General features: G+C 40.3%; 1 protein-coding gene across 2 annotated transcripts in view; it reads right to left on the bottom strand.

Moving 5' to 3' along the window:
• Positions 1-225: 225 nt before the first annotated feature.
• RBM33 (RNA binding motif protein 33) overlaps positions 226-27,002 on the bottom strand; it is a 140,404-nt gene continuing 113,627 nt past the window's right edge. For both annotated transcript variants that reach the window (XM_084621555.1, XM_084621554.1), the window contains exons 18-19: positions 3,839-3,927; positions 226-3,620 (exon numbers count right to left, since the gene is read on the bottom strand). In XM_084621555.1, coding sequence (XP_084477681.1) covers positions 3,572-3,620; positions 3,839-3,927 — 138 coding nt within the window. In that variant the 3' untranslated portion in view covers positions 226-3,571. The remainder of the gene's footprint in view (positions 3,621-3,838; positions 3,928-27,002) is intronic.

Raw genomic sequence — 27,002 nt, forward strand, 5'->3', positions numbered from 1 at the left:
ATTTCACACATAATATGGCCAGACCAATCTAGTAGCCAAGATGTGATATGATAGAGTAAAATGAATTTAGAAGTGCCACAAGATCAAAACAAGATACCTGAAAAAGAAAATATATATATATTTGGCTCCACATAATCACCTACTGTATATTTACCTATTAAAATAGCATTACTAAATTTAAGTTTCTCTGAAACTTGTGAACAAATAATACACAGATCAGGATATATGTATTGACTTACTAGCATCTTTATAAAAATTTGAAGAGATACACAAAAACACATCAACATTTATGGAACCATGTCCATTAAGCTTAGATAAGACAACACAAAAAAACTAACAAGTAGCTAAGATGTGGTTGAATTGTAAGCACTTTGAGTAACATCTTTTAATTTTAAAAGTTCCATATTTACATTGTATATTAAATGCAATTTTTGCATTCTGCATCTTATTTTAAATGCATGATAAAGAAAGAACAAGATAATGGTTGCAACAGATCTTCCAAGAAAATTAACTTAAGGTGGCCAGATTTAACGAAATGCTGTAAGAGAACATGGAAATAACATGGTCTTCTAATTTTACCTCTACTTCCTTTGCTTTTGTGGGAGGAGCCACAACAAATGGAACCAAACTGTGATGCTATTGTTCAAATTGGTCATTGCCAGCAAATCCAGTTTTAAGTTATGAGTTTATTACTGAAGATATGTTTTATTGAAACATTTTTAATGTATGCCTAAACCTAATGGTTGTTCTTACTACTGTACTTTTTTGAAGATCATCCTGTTAAAAAGATTTGTAATATACAGGATGTATGTATGTGCATAATTGTATCCATATGAACATACATACATACAGAACATACTCACAGTCCCCATATGATACCCAGCTGCTGTGATAAGCAGCTACAGTCACTATCAAATATGTCTGCATTCTATCTATGCACACGCAATCATCTAAAGGAACTGTCTATAAAGAGGGATATATACAATTATTAAACAATGCTTACATCGCTCCAATCTATTTGGTAAGTTTAAGGAGACATTGTTCATGTCTTTGTTTTCAGTGCCCCAGGATGGTTATGTGGGAAAACGTTTAAAAGACCCTGACTAAAAATTCTTAATCCCCTAATTGCCAAATGTTGTTCTCCTAGGAACTGATTCAAAACCCACTGAAGTCAGTATGAGACTTTCCATTGACTTCTTTAGGCTTTGGATAGGGCCCCTATTCTTTAGGCCTCAAAAAAGCTCATATTCCAACAACAACATCTGCTTATAAAAGAACAGCTGATCAGCTGCAGACTTGCCCACTGCTGGACTTTGCCTACTGAGCTATTTGTAGTCACATCCGGCCCATACTTCCATAGGCAGACACTCGGGTCCATTTATTTTCTGGATGTTTTTCCAACCTTCCCCTCACAGAGAAGCTGTTCCTTAACAGTGGGGTACGTCACCACCTTTAATGGCCCATCTGAGATGTAAGCATTCCTTTTTAACAATAAAAAAATACAATATTTGTGGGGTTTAGTAATGGTGGATGTGAGGAGGGAAGAGCACTAGTGAGAGCCAAGCACCATGGAAATCAGGTATCATGCCTTCACATACAGCCCCACCAACTCATTTCTACCTGTGACACATCTGCTACTCCCAGTCTTGGATCTGTCCTGAGCAGAGATCATCAATTGTGCTGCACTGCGCCAAATGTTATGATTTAGAGATACGCAAATGTGAGAAAATCCACTTTCATATGTGAGTATTCTAATGATCTTACTGTGATCTGCTAAGATACACGGTGCTAAGATGCAAATGGCTTTAGAAACTATTATTCCTTAAACATTTTCATTTTCCCATTGTAATAATGTCAATACACTACATTATTCTCATATTATGTCAGTGGAAAAAGAAAGCAGTTTTACCGCGGAGACTTTAGACACTATTTATTACTCAATCATTAATTTTTAGTAACTTCTACTTAATTGGAAATCAGTATAAAAAACTCTGCTGTGAGAAAGCCAGTTAGAAAGCCTATGTGAACTGCGTCACCACTAAATTTTACATATTAGCTACGGTTTGCTGCAACTAATTTGTTTCAAACTGTCATTCTTCCATATTCTGGCACTTGTTTAGACCCCATTCACAAGCTCCTGCATCATGTTAGTGTTTTTTCTGTTTCTGTTACTTGAGTATCCTCAAAGATTATGAAGTTTCCACTTCATAATTATGAAGTTTTCCACTTCAAAAAGTAGGTCAGCACTCAAAAGTACTGTATATCCAAAAAATAAAGAATGAAGGAAAGCTCCACCAAATAAAAACTAAGAAAATGTTTCATAAAACCTGCAATTGGATATAAACAATGGCATTTTGCTAAATTTGTCCAAAAGTAACTGAAAACTTGTTCCTTTGGAAATACCATCCGGATGGTTCTAACCCAAAGGAAGTATAATGGATTTTACCAACTATAAAATGCAATCCCCTTTAATGTTTGCACATAATTTTTAGAACTGCCAATTTCACAAGCAGCGTAACAACATCCTCATAATCCCATCTCTGTGGGGAACACCATGTCACAATTCTTATGCCTTTGCTCTAATTTTTTTTTGTAATGGTTTAGCATTAGTCACAAAATAAATCTCAAGGAAAAATACTAATCGACAAAGATTAAGAGGAAGCGTACTCTGCAACAGTGGCACAAAGAAACACTATTGGGAACGTACCACTTTCTCTGTGTCACCCTATTTTTAAAATGAGCGTAAGTGTTTCACTTTTTCTTTGTATCTTGCAATCCCATTTAAAAAACAATTTAAACTGTAATAAATTACTACTTGGAGTAAACTACCCCATTATGCTATTGAAAGGTGAAGACCAAGATCCTTCATTTTAAACTATGGGGGGAAATGTAGCAATGTTATTCCTACAAAGTGTTTTCATTTCACAAAGGGAGGGGGAAGGGAGTAAAGAGGGAATGTGTGTCAGACTAGAAGATGCAAAAACCGATCTAACGTATTTACAAACACAGAAACTACAGCCTTCCTGTGTCACCTCCAAAGCCTTTCAAAATATCATCATCAATCAAGTAGACCACGTCTTAAATCTATATAAGAATGCATCTTTTATCTTCTCAGAGGAACAACATACGTGTGTGTGTTTTGTTTAGAGAAGTGAGTTTTCATTTAAATACCCTTCACTGAAGATAAGAGCAACCATTATCAAATATTCTTTGCTATGAAGAAACTTTTTAAATTTTTCAATGTAAGTGTTCTTTTTCTCAACTCAAGTCACTGTGATCACACAGTACAATCTTGAAGAACAATGTCTACATGCATTGTAAGCACTTTGAAAAAAAATTTGCAGTTCCATAGGGTTTCAACCGAATGTGAAGAAATCGAACACAAACTCCACTTTGCTAGATCCTCTTAAGTTCAGCTTATCTTGAGGAAATCTTGTTACTTTCTGTAGTTCTACAGAGCAGTTAAAGAAAGACTGTAAACTGAAAAGACTTCAGATCCTGATGGTTTTGCCTTTGTATCTTCTCCCTGTGTAGCTCCACAGCATGCTTCTATTAGCGTTATCAGCTATGCTCACTCAACTATCAATGCCACGTTAATGTGGGACAGATCTATCATATGCCTGTAAAATGTTAAAGAAATAGTTAGCATTTTCTTCATTCGGCATACAAACTTTTACTATTATATGTATGGAGAGTAGAAAACAAGGTTTTATGAAGGTCAATAGTAAAATATACATTTGAATATGGACTTGAATATGAAGCTCTCATAGGAGACCATGATTTCAGCTTATAAAGAGGGCAGATAAACTAAAGAATGAAGCAATGGCTAAATATTTACCTGTGGAATTTCTGTTGAAATGCTAACGCATGTGCTGGTTCCTTAAATTTCGCTATGGCTTTCCGTTGCTGAGGAAGCATCTGTAAACTCTGTGGAAGACAAAAAACACAGTTATTTTCTCAGACAAGATCACTTTCTACAAAAAAAATCTCATTATCTTTACTTCAGAGACATTGCAAAACTAGTAACTTTTCCTGTTACCAGAAACGCTTATTGGCCTGTAAAAGGGAATTAGACTGTTAATATTATTTACATAGCTGAGATGTGAAACTGGAGTTCCCTGCTGTTCTATATGCAGAGCTTTCAGTCAGAAATCAAGTTAGAAACGCACTGGAGCTTTCCAAGAGAAGAGATTAGAGTCCAAACTTACAATTGTACAGATGGGAAAACTGAGGCAGAGATGCCTAAGTATCTTGTTGAAGTTTAGAGCATAACCCTTCAATCTGATCCATGTGGTTGGACCACAGCATCTGTAAAGAGCCCCACTAACTTCATTGGGAGTATCCAGACAGGCCCAGGTGAAGGGGTCTAGCCTTGGGGATCAGATTGAAGGATCAGGGGTACACACAAGAAAGAGTGACGGAACCAGATCTCCTGACATCAAGCCATGTGTTGTAATCACTTGGCCACACTCCCTCTATTTTCATAAAAATGTATAGAACTGGCTTTTGACAGACATTAGGGGAAATTTATAGAATGAACTGAAATACAATAATTACAGTGCTTTGGTAACTTCTGATTGCCAGTTCAGATGAGAAACAAAAGTTACGAACTAGCATTTTAATAATTATAATGGCAAACTTTTCACGTAGAACGCAACTGGAAGAAACCTGAGAAATGTAAAAAAATATATTTACACATGATGTGCATAATAAGCAGCTACTGATTCATAAATATGAACGTGACATATGTTCAACATGACCGGAGACTCACCTAAAAGAAGATCTGCCCCACTTCCCTTTCTCCAAAGACCAATATACAACCTATGAAATCCAGAGTTATGTTCAAGTTGGGAGAGGGAAGATTTAATTGAAGAGACTGTATGTAAGGCACCCTTCAACTTTCATGGGGATTGATAAAACTATACTTAAAAATATTAATCCCAATTTGCAGCACACCAATAAAGATGTTTCTGGGAATTATTTTTTTTCAAACTAAGAGTAAGTCTACACTGCAATATAAACCCAGGGCTCGGACCCGGAGTCCCAGGACTCCATGGGGGTGGAGGGTCCGAGCCCGAGTCAAGCTGGGAGCCAGGTTTTAAGTCTTATTGCTTTGCAGTGTAGATGCAGCCCCGCTGGACTTTGGCGCTGAAAGTCCACCAAAAATATCCCACAACCCCACACACAGACTTTCTTTGTCCTCTGGACAGTCAAGTTTAATGGACAGTCAAGTCTTCCCACAATCCATCATGAACAAAGTGCGAAAGCAGTCACATTTTGGGAGTGCACTAGAAAGTCTCAGATATCCATAGCTGGACTCAGGCCTTCATAATACAGTGTAGACACAAGAGCGCCAGGCTGGGAGCCAGGGTTTAACAATTCCTATGCTGGGGTTACAAATAAATGTAGATGCTCAAGCCCTAGGTTAATAAACCTAGGGTTTGCTAACTCATTTCTACTAACCTTGGCCTTACACTGCAGTGTAGACACATCCCGACTCTTAAGTATTCCAGCCATAAAGGCTGGAATATCATCTTACACAACAAAACTTCAAGACATGCACAATCTAAAACAGAATCAACACGTTATATTACTACTGTAACAATTGTTCTTCCTCACTCTGTTCCTCTGATTGTCACTGTATCACTACATCATGTCTAAGGGCAGGTCTACTCTGCACATACACACACAAAAAAATGTATTCTTAACTCAGGTTAAGTAACACACATTAGTGAACTCGGGTTCAAACTATGGTTGCCACCTGTCTGGCCTTTACCCAGACAGTTGGGTTTTTGGCTTCTGTGTCCAGGTGCCATTTAGGGTTGCCAGGTGCCCGGTTTTTGACCGGAAAGTCCAGTCGAAAAGGGGAACTGGCAACCCTAAATGGTACCCAAACCAAAAATCCGGTTACCAGGGGGAGGTGCCAGGTCATTACCCTGTACTAGTCCCTGCTCAGCCAGAGCTGCCTCCTACCCGCAGGCAGACTCCTTGAGACGATCCAGCAAGCAACAGGGGGAAGAGGAAAGAGGAGCAAGTGTTGGGGGCGGGGCCTTGGCAGGGGAAGGAAGAGGTGGGGCAAGGGCAGGGCCATGTCCAGTTACCAGCAGTTAGAATGGTTAAAACAGGAGTGAAGACATGGAAACATGGCTTTTAACTCCAGTTAGCTGGTCGAGTTCTCCCCCAGACTCAACTATAGGTTTTAACTCGAGCTGCTCACTTGAGTTGCCATGTCTTCACTTGAACACACTTTTTCTGGAGTGTAGGCAGTATAGACATACCCGTAGATTGTATTGCAAGCTGTCTGGAGCAGGGATTTTACCTTTTTGGGTTTCTGTAAAGCACTTATCACCTTTTTTTGTATTACAGAGAAGTAACCAGGAAAAGACCGTAGGGCTCCTTTTCTGTGCATTTTATTCAGTCTGTTGTGCTTCACAATTCTGTGATTAGTACCTGACTGCAAATTCCAATCCCCATTGCTGAATGGAGCATCTCTAAAAATGGGTCTAGATCTCTCCTACAGCTAGACACATGGCAACCCACTACTCTCCTTAGAATGCGGTGAGAAAACCAAACACATGTAGCCAGCATGGCTCTGAACGGCTGGTTCCTCACTTGATCTCAAGTAAATGCTGCCTGTGCTCCTGTGTGGCAGCTGCAAGAGGCTCTCCATTTATCTCTGCTGCTCAAGGACAGCAGTGTAGTCAGTGCCATGTAATGGGTACTTGCACGTTCACTTTTTTCCTTTGCTTTATATTAAAGGAGCATCTTCAAAGTTTCAGGAAAACTATCCAGATTTGCTGCTTCAGACAATTTGGAGAATGTAAGATGTAACTCTTTGCTCTTTTACAAAATAGAAGTTAAAAAAAAATTAAATAGCCTTCCACACCCCAGATTTTTCCAGAATATTTCAACGCATGGAGCGAGCAGCATCATTCTCGGGAGTTTCTAGACAAAATATTTGCTTTTTCTTGTTACTGTTCATTACCAGCTAAAAAGAGCTATACCTTTACAGCAAGTGGGGACAGTGTATTCTGCCTTGAATAAATTCATTCTTTAAATTCTTCATATTTCTTAACTTAGCAGGGGATATCAGAGTTTTATGCTAGGTAGCGTAGCGTGGTCTTCACTATTTCTCTCAGTGAAGAACTGAAAGGCAGTATAATGATGTCTCCTCACTTTAACTGGTTGCCAAATACATCAAGCTTTTTTGTTTTCTATCAAAATACTGAAACTCTCCCTGCAAAATGGATCCTAGACTACTATTTTACCATCTAAGGCAAAGATGATGGCATTAAAGCATCAATGGCCCAATTGTAGAGGTAAGGTGTGCAAACAAGGAAGGACAAAAAATGAGCAACTTAAGCATGAAAGAAGTGTACCTTGGAATGTGGTCAAGTGTGTTTGTGCTAAAAGTCAAAACAATGATGAGCATAGGCATATATGTTAATATGACTCCTGGAGCACACAAAAAGGGAAATGGTCAAAAGTGAGGGGTGACTGTGACAATCATTGCATACTGACTCTCCCTGACAGTAGGGTAAAAACTTCTATTTTCATGAATAACTTAATTTCACCGTAAGGCAGGAATAAGGCAGGTGTGTAATGGACTACATGTTATACCAGGAGAATCCAGGTAGGTCTGCTTAACAGACAACTTCCTCAGAATGGCAAGTATATCATATCCATCACCATTTGTGATGTTCCATAAAGAATAAGGGAAGAAAAAATAATAACTGAAGACACCTGACCCAAAAATTCCATGACTGGGTGGCAATCCCAAGGAAAGAAAAAAAAATCAGTCAGCTAAAGATAATCCTTATGTTGTCAACCATGAGCATAATTGTGGCAACAGCCTTAAACTAGAGGAGGGACCATGACACTGCTTCTAGTATGCCTTTTATTCTACCTGTGTCCCAGAATCTGGGTGTAAACTTGCATGAATGTTTCCACTGAGGTTTTGGGGGTTTTCCTTCATAGGATATGCATGAAGCATAAATGTCTGAAGTTCATTGAGTGTTTAGGGCATGTTTAAAGACGCATTTCGATTACAACAGAAAACTACACTGGCACCAGTGAGGTAAGGCTGTTACTTTAATTTTTTCTTTTACGATTTAGGTAACCTACTCATGGAACATTAATAGGAAAATAATGGTAATCTTCTTTCAGTGAGACATTTCCATGAACACAGAAAAACATTCAATTTAACAGGAAAGTATTCACGTTTCTACATACAACGTATGTATATACTTCAAACATGAAACTTTCTTCACAAGGATATGATGTTCCCATCATACACTACAGCATTTTCTATTCATATCGTATATTATACACAATCTTTAACTAAAAACACCAGTTTGTTAAAATCCTCAGTTTTTCAGTTGTTACATATTAAAATTAAATCGCAAACATGACATTAATGTCACAATGACACTTCGATTATGGGAAAGCATGAAAAAGTTTTGTACCAAAAAATAGGGAAAATAACTTGACTGCAGGGGCTAGACAGGCTCTTCAGGTTGGACAGTTGTTTAAAAAACAGCAACAGGCATGATGATTTCAACATGTTTCTTCTGCCCATACAGCGTATAAAGTAACTATTCGCAGTAACAAGAGTGGAGGTGTAAATTAAATGGTTTTTGAAAAGATCTGCAAATGGATCACATTTGCTACATTAGACAAACTTTTTTCCTAAATTATTAGAAGGATTACAGTATATTTGTAATATAGAGCTTCAGCACAAATTCTTCAAGCTAGTGGACAGCACTGAGAACCCCTCCTTCCCAAAACTGTTACTAAGAAATCTTGATGGGCCTGATTCTCATTTACATTAAGACCATGCTAGCAGTGTAAATTATGCTCACTTTAGGGCCCCTTTAATTTCCACAGCAATGTAAAAGGGCTGTAGTATAAATGAGAATCAGACCCAATGAGAAATACTTGAGATTTCATTCATTTTCCTGTTCCCTCCCCGCTTTAACCTGTAACTTCCCACTCTCTTGTCCCTTATTGTAGTTTCCCTGCTCAATTTTCTCTGTGGTCTCCCCTCATTTTCTCTTCCTTTCAGTCTTCTCCAACAGAATGGGGCCATTCAGTCAGAACCACATTCCTGACCACTAGCTATTTCACAATGGTACCAATATTATAAAACTGACACTGTTTCTTATAGTTTCTCACTGCTGCTGGTGCCTCCTGGAATGAGGAAGAGCATAGAATGGTACAAGCAGAGGTATTACTACCGGAAGGGATCCATCTATTGGAAAATGAGGAGTCAAATATTAAAGCCTGCCCCCCTGGATACAAGATGTGGGTCAATAGTCCTTATTTGTATAGCCTTGTGAGGGAGACATGCTACATGTCTTGGAGCTTTACTGAAATTTACTGCATGGCTTTAAATATTAAAATTTAAGTGTGAAGGACATACTGCAATATATACAAGGGGTTCATTGACAAAGAACCCCTAAAATTTCACCCTGGATGTGGGGGGTGGGGCAAAGAACCTTTATTCCCTTCAAAGAAATGCTGAGAAAACGTGTTAGCTATAACTATTTGGCACAAACTTATTTGCTTAGACACGTGGTACGCTATCACTGACAAAAGACTTTCTGTAGTGTTTTTTGCCTCCATAATTGTCTCCTGCTAATTTCAATCACAGCATTTGAGTAACACGTGAATAATTATGTTAGTCAGTAGTCTAGAGTATTTGGAGTACATTATCCAGTCAGTATTCAGCCAAAATTCACTATCTGTATTCTAGTACAGGAATGAAAAAAATAAGACAAATCCACAGTTCCATGAGGCTTCTGTAGTAATCTCATGCTACATCTACCAAGCATTAGGAAGTTATTATTATAGAAAACAAAGGCAAATATTTGCCATTTTATTCCCAGGATTCAGAGTCTGTTAAGTGGCAGACAAATATCCACATTAGTTGTGATAGTTGTGGTTTATGGAGAAACACACCTGCTGCAACTATTTCAAACTAAACCCCATTTTACTTATACAAGGATACTATCAACACTGATAGAGCTGAAAATTGACATGACCTTATCAAACATTTTATTTAAACATAACTCCCAAGTGACCAGCACTGAGTGCGAAGGGCAAAGAAAAGTCTCCTAACTGGGCCTATCACCCAGTACTTTGGTACCCTCTGATTCCCTTCAGAGCATTCTCCTCCTGACTGGCACTTCATTGGCAGTGTTGCTTATACCAAGGCATCATGGGGAGCAAAGCACCAATCAGAATTGCAAGGCAAGGGGAACAGAGAATGAAGGAGTCGTAAGTGGGAAAAGGAAACAAGAAAAGAATGCATTCCCACATTACTTTCCCCCCTCCTTTCCTGTCAGCCTGGTGTCTGCCTTATGCAGGATGAGCATTTCACATGTCCAGGTTGAGAGAGTCCAACTACACACACTAATCTGTATAATTTCTACAGATATAGTACATACACCCCATTGCTGCAGCACATAATATACACGAATAGGTACGTCTGATATGCTACGTATCCCTCTGTGAGCTGACGGAGGCATGCTGCACTACTCTAGAATGGGGAAGAATGGCAGATTCATCATGTTGATGTGCACTCCAAGGATTTTAAAGAGAGATACTGTACTTCCATGTAGGGAATCCAAGTGTCCCTGACCTTAGGTTTCTTCTCTTCCTCTACACTAAGTGGTGCATACAGCACTGTTCCTTGCACTCTGTGGTAGGGGGCAGCACTAGGTAGTAGCAGAAATGGATGATAAGGGTGAGAGGGAACATACTGTAGGAACGGATTTCCAGGGAAGCCTGAGTGGGAGAATGGGAAACAGTAAGGAGGACAGCTCTACAGGGTGGGGGTGTGTGTGTGTGCTGATGAGAATAAAAGAAAAGAGGAGATAACAGTGATAAAAATGAGGAGTTGGGAACTAAGGAGAGAGAAAGGAAAGAAAGAAAGGAGACAACAGCAAGAGTTGAAGAAAATGGGCAGAAGGGATGGAAAAAACTGGAGAGAAAATGGGGAAAAAATGGAAAGCAACTGGCAGAAAAATACATATGAAGGAAAATGAGACAGGGTACAAACACAACAAAAACCCATGAGTGTGAGAAGACAGGCAAAGAACAGGTAGCAACTGTCTCAGGGTACGACATGGGCAATCCAGGGGTTCAGGTGCAGATACTCTATGCCATATGAGGGCTGCAACTAAGAAAGGTTGGGAAGTCATTACTTTAAGGATTTCCAGCCATCTAACAGGATCTTCAATATGTCCAAATTTTGGAGGCTGGTCAGTGTTAAAGCTTAAAAACATTGGCAGGGTAAGTTTAATATTATATTTCCACTGTAAACAGCAAGTCTTAATGTTTTACTGTTAAAGCTACAGTGTTCTTTACAAACAAATCACATTACATGCAACATTTCATGCTGACGTTCTATTTTCTTTGGGAGTTTGAATTACATTAGCAAAAATTTTACATAAGGCAACAAAAATTGCATTCTCTAGTCCTGTTTAATTAATGAACATAATTTATTCCATTGCTCCAAGTCAAAGTTGAGCCGCTTAACTATGTAATACAATTCTGATCTTTAACTTGCTGTTGAAAGTAATCACAATATACACATTGACACTTATTCTAGTCTGTGTGCTTGCAAGGAGTTGTTTACCTTACTGAAAAATAATAATTTAAAAAATGTACTTGTGTATATTTCTAAGTAATTCTTTAAAATAATTTTAAACATGTAAAGGAAAGCTGAACCTGAAAATGATAATAAAAGTACCTAAATATTTATGCTACAGCAATTCTGTGCCTGCCAGAAAAATCTTATATAAATTTTAGAATATAAATTTCCTTTTATTTAAGTTTCCTGTTCCAGAAATCCACTGGGGGGGGGAGGGGGAAGGGGGAATACAGATTACAGGAAATTAGCACCTTCATATTTGCAAAGTAAACAAACACTGGGGTGCTGTAATTGGCTCATATCCCAAATAGGAAAGATAAGAGACTTTTGTAAGGAGTACAGAAAAAATGGAACACTAACAGTCTCAAACATTTAGGAGTAGAATATTTTCATTGGAGCAGTTCCATGCGTGTAGTTGAAAACAATATCCCAAATAGCTCCCCCATGTTCCTTTCCCAAAAATATGATTTAGCAAAACTACTCAGCACCAGCTTTGGTGAGTTTGTATTGTATTGTTTTGCTAAAGTCTATCACAACAATAAAAATACATCGCTAAGTCATTTCAATTTAGTAGTTTGCAAGCTCTTCAGTACAGAGGGCACCTTTTCAAAACCTAAACACTTAGTACTTATATAGTTACCATTTTTCATTAGTAGAACTCTTTACAAGATTGGTAAGTACCGTCAACCCATTTTACAGATGAGGAAACAATCACAGAAATCAAGTGCCACACAACATCTGTTGAGGAGTTTGCAAATGAGCTCAGTTCTCCTATACCGTATCCACTGGACTAGGTGAGGAGGAGCTGCAAAAGCTTCTGCTTCTGACTTCATCCTTAGTGGAGTTTGTACTATTATGATTTACAGAACAGTATCTAATACAAATTTACTTTCTCAACACCATCTTATTATCCAGACAAGAGAAACACTTTCAAAATACTTATTGAATTTGTCACTTGTTCTTGCATACTCAATAACAGAGGGTGCTTAGGTGTACTAAAGCAAGCTGCAGCAAACATTTGAAAAACAGAGGTTGATGAAGTAATTAGTATAATCAAATCAAGAGACACAAACCCCGTTCCTGTGTCACTTGCCACAGAATATGGCAGTTTAACAAAAGAAAAATCCGCTTAGCTCACTGAAGAGATGAAATACTTAAGAATACAATCAGCCAATGTAAGTGAAAAAGAAACACAGGGATATGTCCCATCAGCTGCACTCCGCAAGTCCTCCTCTGTCATTTGCTGCTCTCTCCCCTTGCCTGAACAATCTTCAGCCCTTTTGCTAATAACTGATCCTCACAACAATGTTAGGTGTTTCTCTTTCAACTACTTCAGGACCTTCTCCCACTGCTTTAGGCTCCAGCCTCCTGTCACAGTCAATTGAAGGGAGGAAAAAAGAAGAAGCTGTATTTAGCTACTGAACAATTTTTCACAATAACTACTGACGTATCATTCCACAAACCTATCTGAGATGCACAACGCCAAAAACTGGGAAAGCAGTGAGTTTACAGCCCATCTCCCTTTAACAGTGAAATTATTCTGAGCAAGTTGCCTCCATAATTAAAACAATAGGGTAATAAAAGGAGACTGGGTAAAGAGAGCCATCTTGATAGCGGGTACATTAATTCACCAGGGAAATCTATATATAGTATTAGCAAACAGAATTAGAAAACATTAAAAAATTATCTTATGGCATGTGATTTACCTGTACTTAATGTGAGATTGTAAATTTTGTTGACAAAAGGGTTTGGCTATTATATCATAGCTTCTCCATGATTCTTCTGTTCTGGCGTGCATTTGCACTGAGAAACACAACCATTTCAAAGAAGTACTTCTAAATTACTTTCAATTATAATACTTATTGGTGTTGCCTGGAGGTCAAATTGCCATTTTCCAGATAGGACTAGTATGGAAAAGCGATGCTCATTTCAGCTGTAAATATGAAATACTGTGGCAACGAAAATGAAAATATTTCCAATGAATTTCAGTGGAAATTTCATCTATTTACATCAGGTCTAAATTTGCCTCCAAGTGCTTGATTTGTTCAGTTTCCTTAGGAAATATTTTGATTTGTATTTCCACACACAATTACAGTTTCAATTATTGCAATTAGAACCTTTTGCATGTTAGTTCTAGCTACAAAATATTACTTGTTCTCAAGGCAACTAAATATTGTAAATTAAAACAATTAAGGACTTTACAAATGTAATTCCATTAGATAGGTTTTATTGGCTAATTAACTTCATTATATCAAGATTGATTTGTGCTCATTTACAACCAGGTCTCAATTTGTCCTTCCGAGTACTTTTTGAAGGGTTATGGTCAAGAGTACATTACAAGGATAAACAAAAACCTCTCAAGCTAAAATTGTTGTCTTCCATTTTCTATTGTTACGTTGTATACACAATACTGTACAGGACCACTAGCTTGTGTAAAAGCTAATGGGGCATACTGAAGATGAACTGGCAACATAAAATTCAAGACTGCAAAACAAAAGTGAAAGATCTAATTTCTTTTAGTAAAGAGTGTTTGATCTTAAATAAAACATGTTAGTAAAGGGATCTTAATTCAAGCCTAACAGCCTGAATAAAAACTAACATTTGCTGCACTTAAACTAACACTGTAGTGAAAACGATGCATGATTGTTTCAAAGTGGCATTATTCAGGCTTTTTTTCCAACATTAGCTGAATATCACTTAACATGCTAACATATAGTTTAGCATGATATGAAGTGCTGACACTTTCAATCTTACCCTCAATATCTGGTTCATACAATACAGTTTAGGCTTGCTTTGGATCAAAAATATTTTTTCTAGTGAGGATAAAAATAAACTAGGCCACTAGTTTAAACTGTAAACTACTTGGCATATACAAGACCATAGTTTTAAATAGCTACCCCAAACCTCCTTACAGACAGAAAGTGTGTAGCATCTTAGCTTCAAGCGTATTTTGTTTTTTGCCTTTTATTTAAAAAAAAATCATGTGTACTTATGTCACAGCCCAACAGATTTGTGGGGATTGTTCAATTCACCAATGAAAACTTGCTAAAAAATCAGTTATGTTCTGGAGTAATATTTTTTCATTTTATTTCTTCCTAAACTATGAACTTTCTGCTTAGGAAATTAAGGACTGACGGCACTGGCTACAGCAGTGGTCCCCAAACTTTTTCTGTTGTATCTCCCTGGGAGCCATGGCTGGGAGTGGGGCCAGGAGCAGAGCCAGAGCTCTGGTTGGGAGCCAGGGCCGGAGCAGCGGTTGGGAGCTGCGGTCAGGACCCAGAGCTGCAGTGGGGGATATGGCTGGGACCTGGAGCTGCAGCAGAGGTTGTGGCCAGGAGCCGGGGCTGCAGCTCTGGCTGGGGCTGGAATGGAGTTGGGGGCAGAGCAGGGCAGGGTGGTGCTCCCGCCCTGCCCCCTGTTGAGGCTGGTCGGGGCCTGGCCATGCCCTTCCGAATGTTCCACTGGGCTATAGCCACACACAGTGCAGGTACATGTTGTCTGCATGCAATTTTGACAGTGCACTTTAGTGTTGACCTGTTATTCTAGCCCTGAGTTAGAAAATCTTCTCAATCACTGATGAGTTGTATGAAACAAAGTAATGTCAACTAGGGAAAAGGTTCCACTGAACTCCTACAGTTGTGACTTGAACTGCATTTCAGTTGAAGTCTTCATAGATGACATGTTATCATATTAATCTACTACATTATCTTCCATACATTTAATGTTGCGTGATGCACAAACTTAGGTTCGTCATGCTCCTATTGAAGCTAACAGTAATACTCTGAATAAAATGGAACTTTTGCACAAGAAAAATGCAGGCTCAGGCCTTCTGGTATTAAAAAAACAATTATACTATGAAGCTTAGAATCCCATAATTTTGTAAAAGACTGTTATCCTAAAACTTACTTTACCAGCTTCTGCTTTTTGGATTCCAAATGCAGGTGCTAGGAAAATACACATACAATTAATTAATCTGTATATCATAGTTACGTTGCTATAATATTCAGTGTAATAGCCTTAGTTTTGTCTCCCTGTTAAAGACAGCTTTACACCAAAGCAAACCATTACTAGTATATATAACTCCTTCCCATAATAGTTTGTGTGTATATAAACACACCCATTCTAATAACCTCACATGAAAGTTATTTTCAGCATTCTCTGTACAAATTTATCTAGACTTCTGTCCAGATCACTATTTAAAAAAAACCTCCTCCTTTTAACAATTATCTAGCTGACTTGTACAAAATTCCCTAAGAAGCATTTCAGAATTGTTAGTCCCATTCCCTCACCCATGTACTTTCTTTCATGTTAAAAAAAATCCCTTACACAAAAGAAGCAAAGTGAGCACTTGAAAATGTATCAGTGCTACCCAGTACTATCCATATATAGTGATATATCTTGCACATATAAAGACAGTAGTTACCCATAATGTGGTAGTAGTAGACAGTAGTTACCCATAAAGTCTCAACGCCTATTTATGTTTCACTATTATACATCTATTTATAACCTACCATCTCCGCACAACCAATACCATATAGCTATTAAGTACAATTTAAAAACTTGGTTTCTTTTCATACTAACCTACCAATCCTAGAAAGTAATTTTTCATAATAAGTACTATAATAGTTTCATAAAACAAGAGCATGTCTGTGTGATCCTACAAAAATGAGCTATTTACCTAACCTCATGCTCTAGTATTTGTACACATATGAAACATTTTCTCCACTCTGCCTGTTTGCCCCAAGAAGTAAACTGAAATTAACAAAAATTCTGTTGGGTATTCACAGAGAAGATAATTCATGAGGCTTTTGCTTTAGTAGCACCTGCCTGCATGAAAAGAACAAGTGTAAGGACAGCAAATGTATTACATGCATGTTTCCAAATAAAACAAAGGTAGATGGAGATACAGTACATTAAAGCTGCTAAACCTCGTGCTTGATGCCAAAGTCTCTTCACATTTCTCAGCTCCTTTAATTCAAGACAGCTAGCTGGATTCCCCCCAAGGCAGCTTGGTTCTGCAGCTCCGCCTCCTGTGTGGCTTAGGTACTGCTGCACTGAGCTACACAAGAAGTCCAGTCACTCTTCAGCAACCTCTAGTCTCAAGCAGTAGATTTCTTCTGACTTTAGGAGTTCAAAAGAAACCGATTCAAATTTCAAGGAACATACTCTTCATTTGGATGACTTGGCCTAACTGGATGGAGCAGCACAGGATGAAGGCCCTCCTCTTGGATCCATCTCAGGCACAAAGGATTTTCCACTACAACAGATCCAGAGGAAATGGAGCAGGATCATTCAGAAAAAGTTAAGAAGGACCTACAATGGAACTACTCCTGGAAACACACACAAAATCCCACCCAGTGGGATTCTGAAGCACTTTCAAACCCTGATCATTTACCTCCCACCCACCTCCTCTCTTGAAAGTGAAGCCACATTCCTGGCCTACAGATCAAATGCCTTTAAAACTAGATCTAGAGAGATGGAAGAGAAGGAGATTAAGCTTGATACATCTGACTGAGGAGAGCTGGCAGCCAATTCAGTTCAATTGATGGAGGCTTTGCAGCTCTATAAACCCTTATCCATCCTTTCTCCTGACGGGTGCAAGAGACAAAAGCTCTGAGCCCTGGAAAAATTCAGAAAAGGCTGTCCTTTTTCCAAAGCTGTATTACAAAAACAGCTGGAAGTGGAAGATGACAGTCAGAGATGTACTATAGGAAGCACCCGGGTATTATAATGGGGTGGTAGCACTCTTATAGTTAAGATTGAGATATGTATCAAGTTAATAGATCACCATTGTTTGCTATAGATTAGCACTGCTTGACAATCTGAATTGCTTCAACAGTTAAGCCTATGTGACCGATACTCTGTTGAAGAAAAGTGAATTCAGGCTAACAGGGATTCAAAGTTATTCACCTGAAAGCCTGAACTACGTACGTTGATATTTTTCAGCAGATTGTTCTTTTCCCTGTCTGTCCCAGAGTCACCATGGGATAAGAGAGACCCTGGGAAACACTCTGTAGTAAAAAAAACCCGTTTCCAACTGAACTGGTTTGGAAGCTGGGGGACAGGGAGGGGAGTCAGAGGTGACAGGAATGGCTCCACTTGAAATCTGTCAATAAACCAGGGTGAAACGAAAAGTGGAGAACATGCACGCTTCGGAAAAAAAACAAAGACAGTTCCATTAATCCCAGGGAAGAGAGGCCATACATTTCAGAAGGTGTTTTACCACTGTAGAAAATCCAGCAGAAGTCTTCTGTCTGTAACCTCTCCAGGAACGAAAGTGGCTAGAGGGTGAATAGAAGCTGGAAGTCCTGTGCAGATAAGATTGCCAGCATACTATGCGAGATCTGCAGAAGTGCTCACAGGTTAACAAAAACAATTTAGTGAGCCCCTTGTACTAGAGTATGACTGGGGAGGAGGCAGCATGACTGCCCTGTCCTGAAAGCAGCTCAGTGGCTAGCTGGCACCAAAGAATGATACTCTTCCACCCATCTTTCCCTTCCAGCCTCTGCTCCCACAAACCTTCCCATTTTTACTTCTTTTCCTCTCATACTTTTCCATTTTGTAGCTAAGAACCAAACAAAAAGCTCAGGCACGGACTCCATGTTTGCTATGCAGAAGAAGCAAAGGGACTTAGGTGGCTATAGGACAGAGGTTAATACCAATCTTGACTGTCCATTCTTTTGCTTCCTTGGTTATGTCTACACTGCAAAGAAAGACCCATGGCAATGAGTCTCCGAGCCTGGATCAACGGACTTGGACTCAAGGGGCTCACACTACAGGGCTAAAAATAGCATTGTAGGAGTTGGGTCAAAGAGCCCAGGCTCCAGCCCAAGTCCAAACATGTTCACTGATATTTTTAGCCCCCTAGCATGAGCCTGAGTCAGATAATCCAGGCTCTCAGACTTGCTGCCACAGGTGGGTGGTGGTGTTTTTTTGTTAGCAGAGTAAACATACCTAGTGTACTGATGGGCAGAGCTGGGTGTACAGAATTCTCGTGCAAAAGAAAAGTACAAATAACCAGTACTTTAAAATCACTGGTGCTTTTAGTATAGATAGCTCATTTATCATCACCTTTATTTTACAACGTATTATTTTAGTGAGCAAATTGTAGAGAAAATATCATTTTCCAAGAAAATCACCAAGAAATACAGCCAGGGCCTAAGGAATGCTCATGTTTAGTGTCAACTCAAACAGTAGGGCTGGAAAAGACAACATGGGCCATCCAATCTGATCCCTGGCATTTTAAAGGGACTATTCTCCACGTCAACATTTCTCTACCAGTGGCCGTTGTTGCACTATTGGTCTACAGAGTGATTGCTGGTTACACTGGCTTCTCCTGCCTTAAAATTACATTTACAAGTGTCCAGGCTCAAAGGAGATCCAAGACACCTGTAAAAGGCAGCTAATAAAGAGGGAGCTGCAAAACTAGCAGTCCCCATTCGGAGCTATTGCAACCAGAACGGGGAAGCCTGGTGACTGGATGCAAAAGATCTGTCTATGGGGAGACAGCTAAGAGTCACTAGTCAGACCAGAGCTTCCTATATGAGGTACTTGAACAAGGAGGGAGAAAAGAAGAGACAGTGGAGAGTGGGAACAGGAGACTAGTCAGATAGAGAAGGAGACGGAAGCACAGATAGGAGGTATTCAGCTAATTCACTGATGGGAGACCATGAAAGTGAAGTGAAAAGGAGAAATTCTGGTAAAAAGTAAATGGATTTTAATATTAACTGTACATGTACCAGTTCACCAGTGACTGAAGAGCTTGTTGAGTTGGTGTGGATTTGTGAATGGGGCAGATTAGGAGAGGGGGCAGCCCAAGAGATAAAAGCTTGCAGGAAGTGGTCCACACGAGAATAAAGCATGAGCTTCCACACCGGTGTTGATTTAACCTGTTCTCCAATAAGTGAAGCAATGGCACAGCAGGAACATTTTAAAAGGATCAGATTCTATTTTTGTTTCTCCCTCAGCTTAGGTCACATCATTCAGCCTCCTTTTATTGTTCCACCACTTCCTGACGCCTGCACTTCATGTCTGAGAATGACAAGCAGCACAAATTCTGGTCCAGGATATGTTTCAGAGTCCAGGATATATTTGCCTTTTCTTCTCCTATTGTGTCTGACCTCTTTCCTTTCTCTTTGCCGCTCTCTTTCCTTTCCTTCTACCCCCTCGACACTCTCACTGCTTCAATATCTCTGTGTACTACATAGGATTTCCAGTCTATCGCTAGCAATAGACTCTAGAAGCAAAACTGCAACTGCTTAAAAAAAAAGTTGGGATGGAAAAAGAGCATGGCTCCCGCTAACCAACTAGTGCAGGGGTGCTCAGACAGGGGGTCCCGAGGTTATTACAGGGGGGGTCGCGAGCTGTCAACCTCCGTCCCAAACCCCACTTTGCCTCCAGCATTTATAATGGTGTTAAATATACAAAAAAGTGTTTTTAATTTATAAGGGGAGACTTGCTATGTGAAAGGGGTCACCAGTAAAAAAGTTTGAGAGCCACTGAAGAAGTGTCTCCCTCTCAGACACACACAGGGAATTCCTGACTCAGGAAAGCTTGGTTCAAAACTTCAGAACCCAGAAGATGTCCCTGATGGATCAGCCTTCTCCTCCAGCTCCAGGGAAGAGGCTGGGGAGGCAATGGCAGGGGTGACCATCTCTGCTTCCAGAGAGAGCTAATGGAGACAGTAAAGATTCTCAGTTGTGACAGCATACAAGGCTGTCACAGCCAGGAGGAACAAATGGGTCACCAGACTTGTATGCAATGTCACATGCTAAAATGAACCTTGTTGATACTAGAAGAACCCCATGGGCTGGGATTATTCATCTATTACTCCGTGTGTCATTTTCACTTATAAGCCTCAGCTCAGAAAATAGAATCAGCACTTTTGAATAAAATTACTGAGAAAGTTGCCATTACTCTGACTGAGCACTAGGTAGTGCCATCACTCTAAGAAAGCTAAGTGGGATGCATTAACAAAGCACAATCATTTCCCCTTCTAAAACTGGAAAAGGAATAGTAAGAGAGAGATCAGGATACAATTCTTAAACTTATCCAGAGTATGGCTAGAGTTACACCAGCCTGAGCTGTATTTACATACAATCATGAAAAGCTATTTTTATGGCAGGAGAAAGACTTTCTAATCCTAAGCAGTGCTAGGAGTCTACACTAATGGTCTATTTTGGGAAACACTTGGTGCAAGGAAATATTTGATTAAAGGAAATTACAGAATTGCTGCCTAAAATGGCCAATCATTACTCAAGTTATTTGGCAACTGGAACAACTTGCTTACTCTCACGTGATTCCCTGTCTCCCATACAGTCCTAACAGATACAAAAGAGTAACAATGACTAGCAGCAATCAAGCCTCCTTAGAGAGGTGATGGTAGCAGTACATGGAACCTTGAGGCTAGCGCTGGAAAAATGGGACCCACTCATGCTCTTGGCAATCCAAAAATAAATCCAATTCAGACATCTGCTTAAATTCAACATGTTAACAGTCTACTTCAGTAAGCAATACTACATAGAGATAACAGTGCTGAATGTCATTACATACTTTGGCACCAGGCCTCGGAGGCTGTACTTTAAACACATAGTTCTTGAGAGCCTTTTGTACCTTCAAACACTTAAAAAGTGTGATTATATAAAACAATGCACATCTTGTAGTCCCTCACTCAGATTATGAACTAGTTTAATGTCATGTTATTTAAAAACAGCCAAATAGCTGATTTATTGATTCTTTCCACTCTTGACGGCGTTTATGAAGATGACAATGGACAATATTCAAAACGAAAGCACGTTTTTGTATTTTAATTATGATTTTTTTTGTTTTTAAAACAGGGCATTTGATTCAATAATTATGCTGGAGCCTAAAGCATTTTATTACATTTTTCAGTATCCTTGGAATCATAGAACAGGTGAAAAACCCCTGACCAAGAACAGAGCAGCTTTATAGAAGAACAGGGAAAGTGACGAGTCCAGTGATGAGACAGGATGGAGGAAGCATTTCAAACATTCATGTGAAGGAAGAAAACAATTCCCCTCGCTTCCCAGGTCTGGATGAAAAATGATGGTGCATCTCCCTTTCCACTAACTGCATACACCTTCCTGACCTCCTCCTACCTCAGAGTTCAACTGTTCCCAGCTTATCAGATCTGACCTATTGCCCTTATTCACAGTATCACCATCCTGATGTAAAATCTAAGATAGCAATGTTGAGAGGGAGCAGAAACTGGATTCATTTTTCAATTTCATTTTCCAGCTGCTTGTTGGTGTATCCTGATACTAAAATTCATGTGCAGTCCCAGGGTAAAAGAAAGTCAAACCTTTTACACCTAGCAGGTCTCTGAGATAAGGCAGTGGACTTGCTCTGCTTCCTCCGAAGTCTGAGAACCACCAAATCTGACAATACTTTGCTTGAATGTAAAAGCACACTACAGTATTCCGACTGCAACAAATTATCCAGTAGGTACCAGCCAGACTGATTCTATTTGCCACCAGTGTACCTCTCTCAGTGGCAAATCCGGTCCCCTCCTTCCATAGATGCAGAGGGTTTTCCTGTAGTGAATCCAGTGTAGTTTTGTCATATGGGGGTTAGGCAAGATTTTGGGAGTTTAGGCAAGGCATGGGTGCCCCTGTGAAGCCAGGAGCCCAGCTGCAGGGCAATAACGCAGCTGAGAATGAGGGGAGGTGGATCAACTCTTATGTGGATACATGAGTCAATTCCCACACGTAGTGGGAAGTGCAAGTAGCATGAGACTATTCCAGCACTGAACTGAGGATGGACTAGTGGTCATGGAGTGGCTCTGCTCCTGTAGAGTCAATGGAAGACTGTTCAAGTTCTGCTCTAGGACAGGGGTGGGCAAACTTTTTGGCCCGAGGGCCACATCTGGGTATGGAAATTGTATGGTGGGCCATGAATACTCACGAAATCGGGGGTTGGAGAGCGGTAGGGGGTCCAGGCTCTGTGGTGGGTGCAGAAAAGAGGAGTTCACTGTGTGGGAAGGGGCTCCAGGCTAGGGGAGCGGGCTCTGGGGTGGGGATGAGGATGAGGGTTTGGGGTGCAGAAGAGAGCTCTGGGCTGGGACCAAGGGGTACGGAGGGCAGGAGGGAGATCAGGGCTGTGGTAGGGGGTTGGGGTGTGGGAGGGTATCAGGCTCCGGGCGACTCTTACCTCAAGCAGCTCCCAGAAGCAGTGTCATGTCCCCCCTCCGGCGCCTATACGGAGGTGCGGCCAGGCAGCTCTGCATGCTGCCCCGTCTGCAGCTGCCACCCCTGCAGCTCCCATTGGCCAAGGTTCCTGGCCAATGGGAGCTGTGGGGGCAGTGATTGGGGTGGGGGCAATGTGTGGAGCCCCTTGGCTACCCCTATGTGTAGCAGTCGGAGAGGGGACATGATGCTGCTTCCAGGAGCCGCGTGGAGCGGGGCAAGCCCTGGATCCTGCTCTCGGGCTGGATTAAAATGTCTGAAGGGCCGGATGCGGCCCCTGGGTTGTAGTTTGCCCACCCCTGCTCTAGGGCAAAGAACCTGGACTTCAGGCAGTCCACAGCCCTTATCAGGGCTGCCTGCTGACAGAGGAAGGTAACACTGGCTTACATCTGACATATATTTGGTAGGTTTTGTTGCCCCCCTATAAGGGCCAAAGATTTTATTTTTTCCCCCAACAAACTTACACCACAGGCTCTATAGAAACTGATGGGTAAAAGTCCCTCACTTACTAGGGAAAGTGTCTACTTTGAGACAGGCAAGTCTATGTCAAAGCTTTTGCATATCCCACTGCCTTCAGAAATACCTAAACCCTAACTATCCTCTCTATTCTCCACAACTAAGCAATCTAAATAGGTTGTTGTTACAGCCTCTGCCTTGACTTTTCCTTCCCCTCAGACTCCCCTGTATGTCCTCCAGCTTCAGCCCTCTTCACTATACTGAAAACACCCTTACCAAGGTTTCTAACAACCTTTTCTTGGCTGAGCTGTGGGACCAGTACTCCATTAATCTCACCCCTGATTTTTCTGCAGCCTTCAGTACAGGTGATTTTCTTCTCTTCACCACCTGTGCTCTCTTCACCCTCCCTCCCTCTTGGTCTGCTTCCTACCTAACAGTTCTTTTAGGAGTTTCTTCTCCTTTTCCCCTCTTTCTATTGGAGTTCCTCAGGGCTCTGTCTTTGGTTCCTGCTCTTCTTCCTCTTCACTTTATCCCTGGGTGATCTCATCTGTTCACATGGTTCCAACTATCATCCCTATGATGAGGGCTCACAAATCTAGCTTACCACACTTGACCAGTCTCCCATGTAGCCAAATGTTTTTCTGGCCTATTGTCTGGTACAGTCTGTTGCCAGTAAAATCTTGGCATAGCCAAAATGAGCTGAGTTTCTTTTCCACCCCAAATCCTCTCCACTTCCACCTTTCTCTGTTGCTGAGGACAACTCCAGCATCCCTATCACTATGGATCTCACCCCTCTGGGTTACCCTGGCACCACTTTCCCCTTTGACACACCCATGCAGTTACCAAGCCTCCACAATGTTAAAAAAAAATAATAATCGGATATTTGCTATCTCTGACAGCTAAAATACTTGTCCATGACCTGGCCATCCCCTGCCTGGACTACGGGAATGTCCTCCTCCCTGAAACCCAGACCACCTTCCCAAAGTCTGTCCAAAACACACCTGCTAATTCAGATCATGTCAGTCCCGTCTGAATCTCTCTTGCACAACGTATCAGGTTTAAACCTCTCAGCTTGGCCTTCAGAGCTTTGCACAATCCTGATCCACCAGGACCTTGTTTTGTACTGCATCACCTTCCTGTTGCTCCTCTCCAGCATCACTGTCCTTCAGGTCTTTTAAACCTCCAATCTCTGTGTGATGAGCCCCCTTCCTCTGTTCATTCAGATCCCTCCTAATGGCCCAAGCCTGTGTTACCCACAGCCATTAACATGCATCAAATGCCTTTTCGTTCACATTTTTAAGGAAGGGAGAGTAGGAGTAAGAAAACAAGGAAACAGAAGAGAGAAAATATTTAAACACACATCCCCTCTTTTGGTGCTCCTAAGCTCATCCCGCCTTCTATGTTATTTAAATTCCAAACTCCTCTGTGCAAGAACTCTGTCTTGCACAGCGCTGAGCACAGATGCTAATAAAAATGATGCTAATAAAAATATTAAGTCAAGATCACAAGAAAACTTAGCAAAGACTCATTCTCTCTGGGGTTTCTAGCCTCGCTTTCAAAATCAAGGGAGCATACCTATGAACATGGGTCATTACTATGAAAAAGGTCAATTTAAACTCTCACATTTTTCAATTCCAGCTTTCTCACAAACCTTCTTTGCAGCCTAGGAACTTACCGGCCTCAGTTTCCCCATCAGTAAACAGAGATGATACTTGCTTGTTTACTTCACTTGGTTGTTGTGGGGATTAGTTAATATCACAACAGCACTTTGAAGAGGAAAAGCACCAGGTGTTCTGTACAACAGGCTTCTGTACAATACCCATCCTTTCAACCCTCCCACTCCCTTCCCCCGCCCTTTAACCACTCACAACCATATCTACACCCGGAAATTTCTGATCTCTTTTTTCCAGCAATGGTGTAAACCAGTGGTCCCCAAGCTTTCTTGTGGGAATAGCATATTGCTATTTCCAGAAGACTGTGGCGGGCGCAGACACCCCGCCACCGAAATGCTGATGATGAGAAGCGGCAGCGGCAATAAGCGTTGCCGCTGAAATGCCGCCGAGAAACGGCAACGCTTCTCAGCGGCATTTCGGTGGCGGGGTGTCCTGCGGGCGCACAAAAATGCCCCAGCAGGCACCATTTTGGGGACTCCTGGTGTAAACTCAAATGTAGGGGTGCTTTTGCTACTAATTGCTAACCTGGCTGTTTCTTATTAACTACTATAACCTTTAGATTCCAGATGTAAGAGCAGTGCTCAATCTTTACTAGAAGGTGTATCTATACTAAAAAATATTCTTTTTTCAGCAATGGTGCAGCTGCATCCATTCTACCAATGGTGCAAGCTCTTGATTTGCCTGGGCAAACAAACTTCTACCACATCATCTGAGTCTCTGAAAAATGGTAAGAAATTCCATACCATAGATGAGCCCTTCTTGGCAAGACTGTACTGTGACACTGCATTAGGAATCAAGCAGTTGTGGTATTTGATATGAAATAGGAAGCGGTGAACAAGTTTTCCAGAACGTTCACAGTAAGTTTTCTTTACCTTGAATACTCCCACAGCAAGGTTTGTGCTAATTTCCTACTAATATTCTCAAACAGGAGTTAGCAAGTAAAAACTGAGTAAATGTGCTTCAAAACTGATCCTTTACAGGAAAACTCTGCTTGCACAAAGAATCAGATAATGCAGCACAAATTTTTCTGATTTTTCATCACACCCTAGAACACAAATTGCTGGACTCACACCTACATTTAGTAAATGAATGAAGCAGATCAATTTCATCGTGCAAATGACACCTTGCTTTTACTCCCTTGTAGTGCAGGATTTTAGGCACAACGAATGGCTTAAAAAAACTCTAGAAAATAATTTCTGTACAAAGTACTGTAGGGGTTGAAGAGAAAGTAGTGTGTGTGAATGTTCTGAGTATGCAAATATAGAAAAATCTAACAATGTTTTCCTTAAACAGTACAATAAATCATATACAATAGCATTTATCAAAGCTTTTTACAAACGGAAGTTAAGACTCTCAGAACTACATAGGTAAATCAGTAGGGTCCCATTTAATAAAGAAGGAAACGGAGATGGAGGCATACCTCCTTATGACATCTGTTTTCCAGGATACACAACGATATAGTATAACCTAACTCAAAAGGTTTCAAAGCCAAGAAATAGCATCAATACGACAACTGTATTTCTGTCTGAAAATTCTGTTCCTAGAGTTAAACACATGAAATTACTAAAACTGAAAGATTAGAAGCGGGAAAGAATCTTTTTTTTGTTTGTTTGCTTTGTGTATTTCACAGCACTTTGGTGGATATTTTCAAAGTTATTCCTCAGTGAAAGTCAATTGGACTTCTGCTTTTAAATTCATTAGGCATTTTGAAAATCTCCCCTTTCGTTTAAAGTCATCGTCACTATTTAGCTGGTAAGTCGCATGCACTATCAGTCAGTGCATGCACAGAAATAGGCACAAGAGTTAGGCTAGGTCATATTTGGTATGGTTCTTGGGCTTGTTCACAAACCGCTTCTGAAAAGGACTTCTAAATAACATACAGTAAAAAATCTCAATAAATCCTTCAAAAAAAGATTTTTTTAAAGTCTGGCTATGATATCAGAATATACTACTGAAAATTGATGGTTTAAAAATTATCCAGTTTAAAAAAAAAATCACTTGACAGTATCTTTT

The sequence above is a fragment of the Lepidochelys olivacea genome (assembly GCF_965140295.1).
Source record: "Lepidochelys olivacea isolate rLepOli2 genome assembly, chromosome: 2".
In the NCBI taxonomy this organism is placed as follows: domain Eukaryota; kingdom Metazoa; phylum Chordata; order Testudines; family Cheloniidae; genus Lepidochelys; species Lepidochelys olivacea.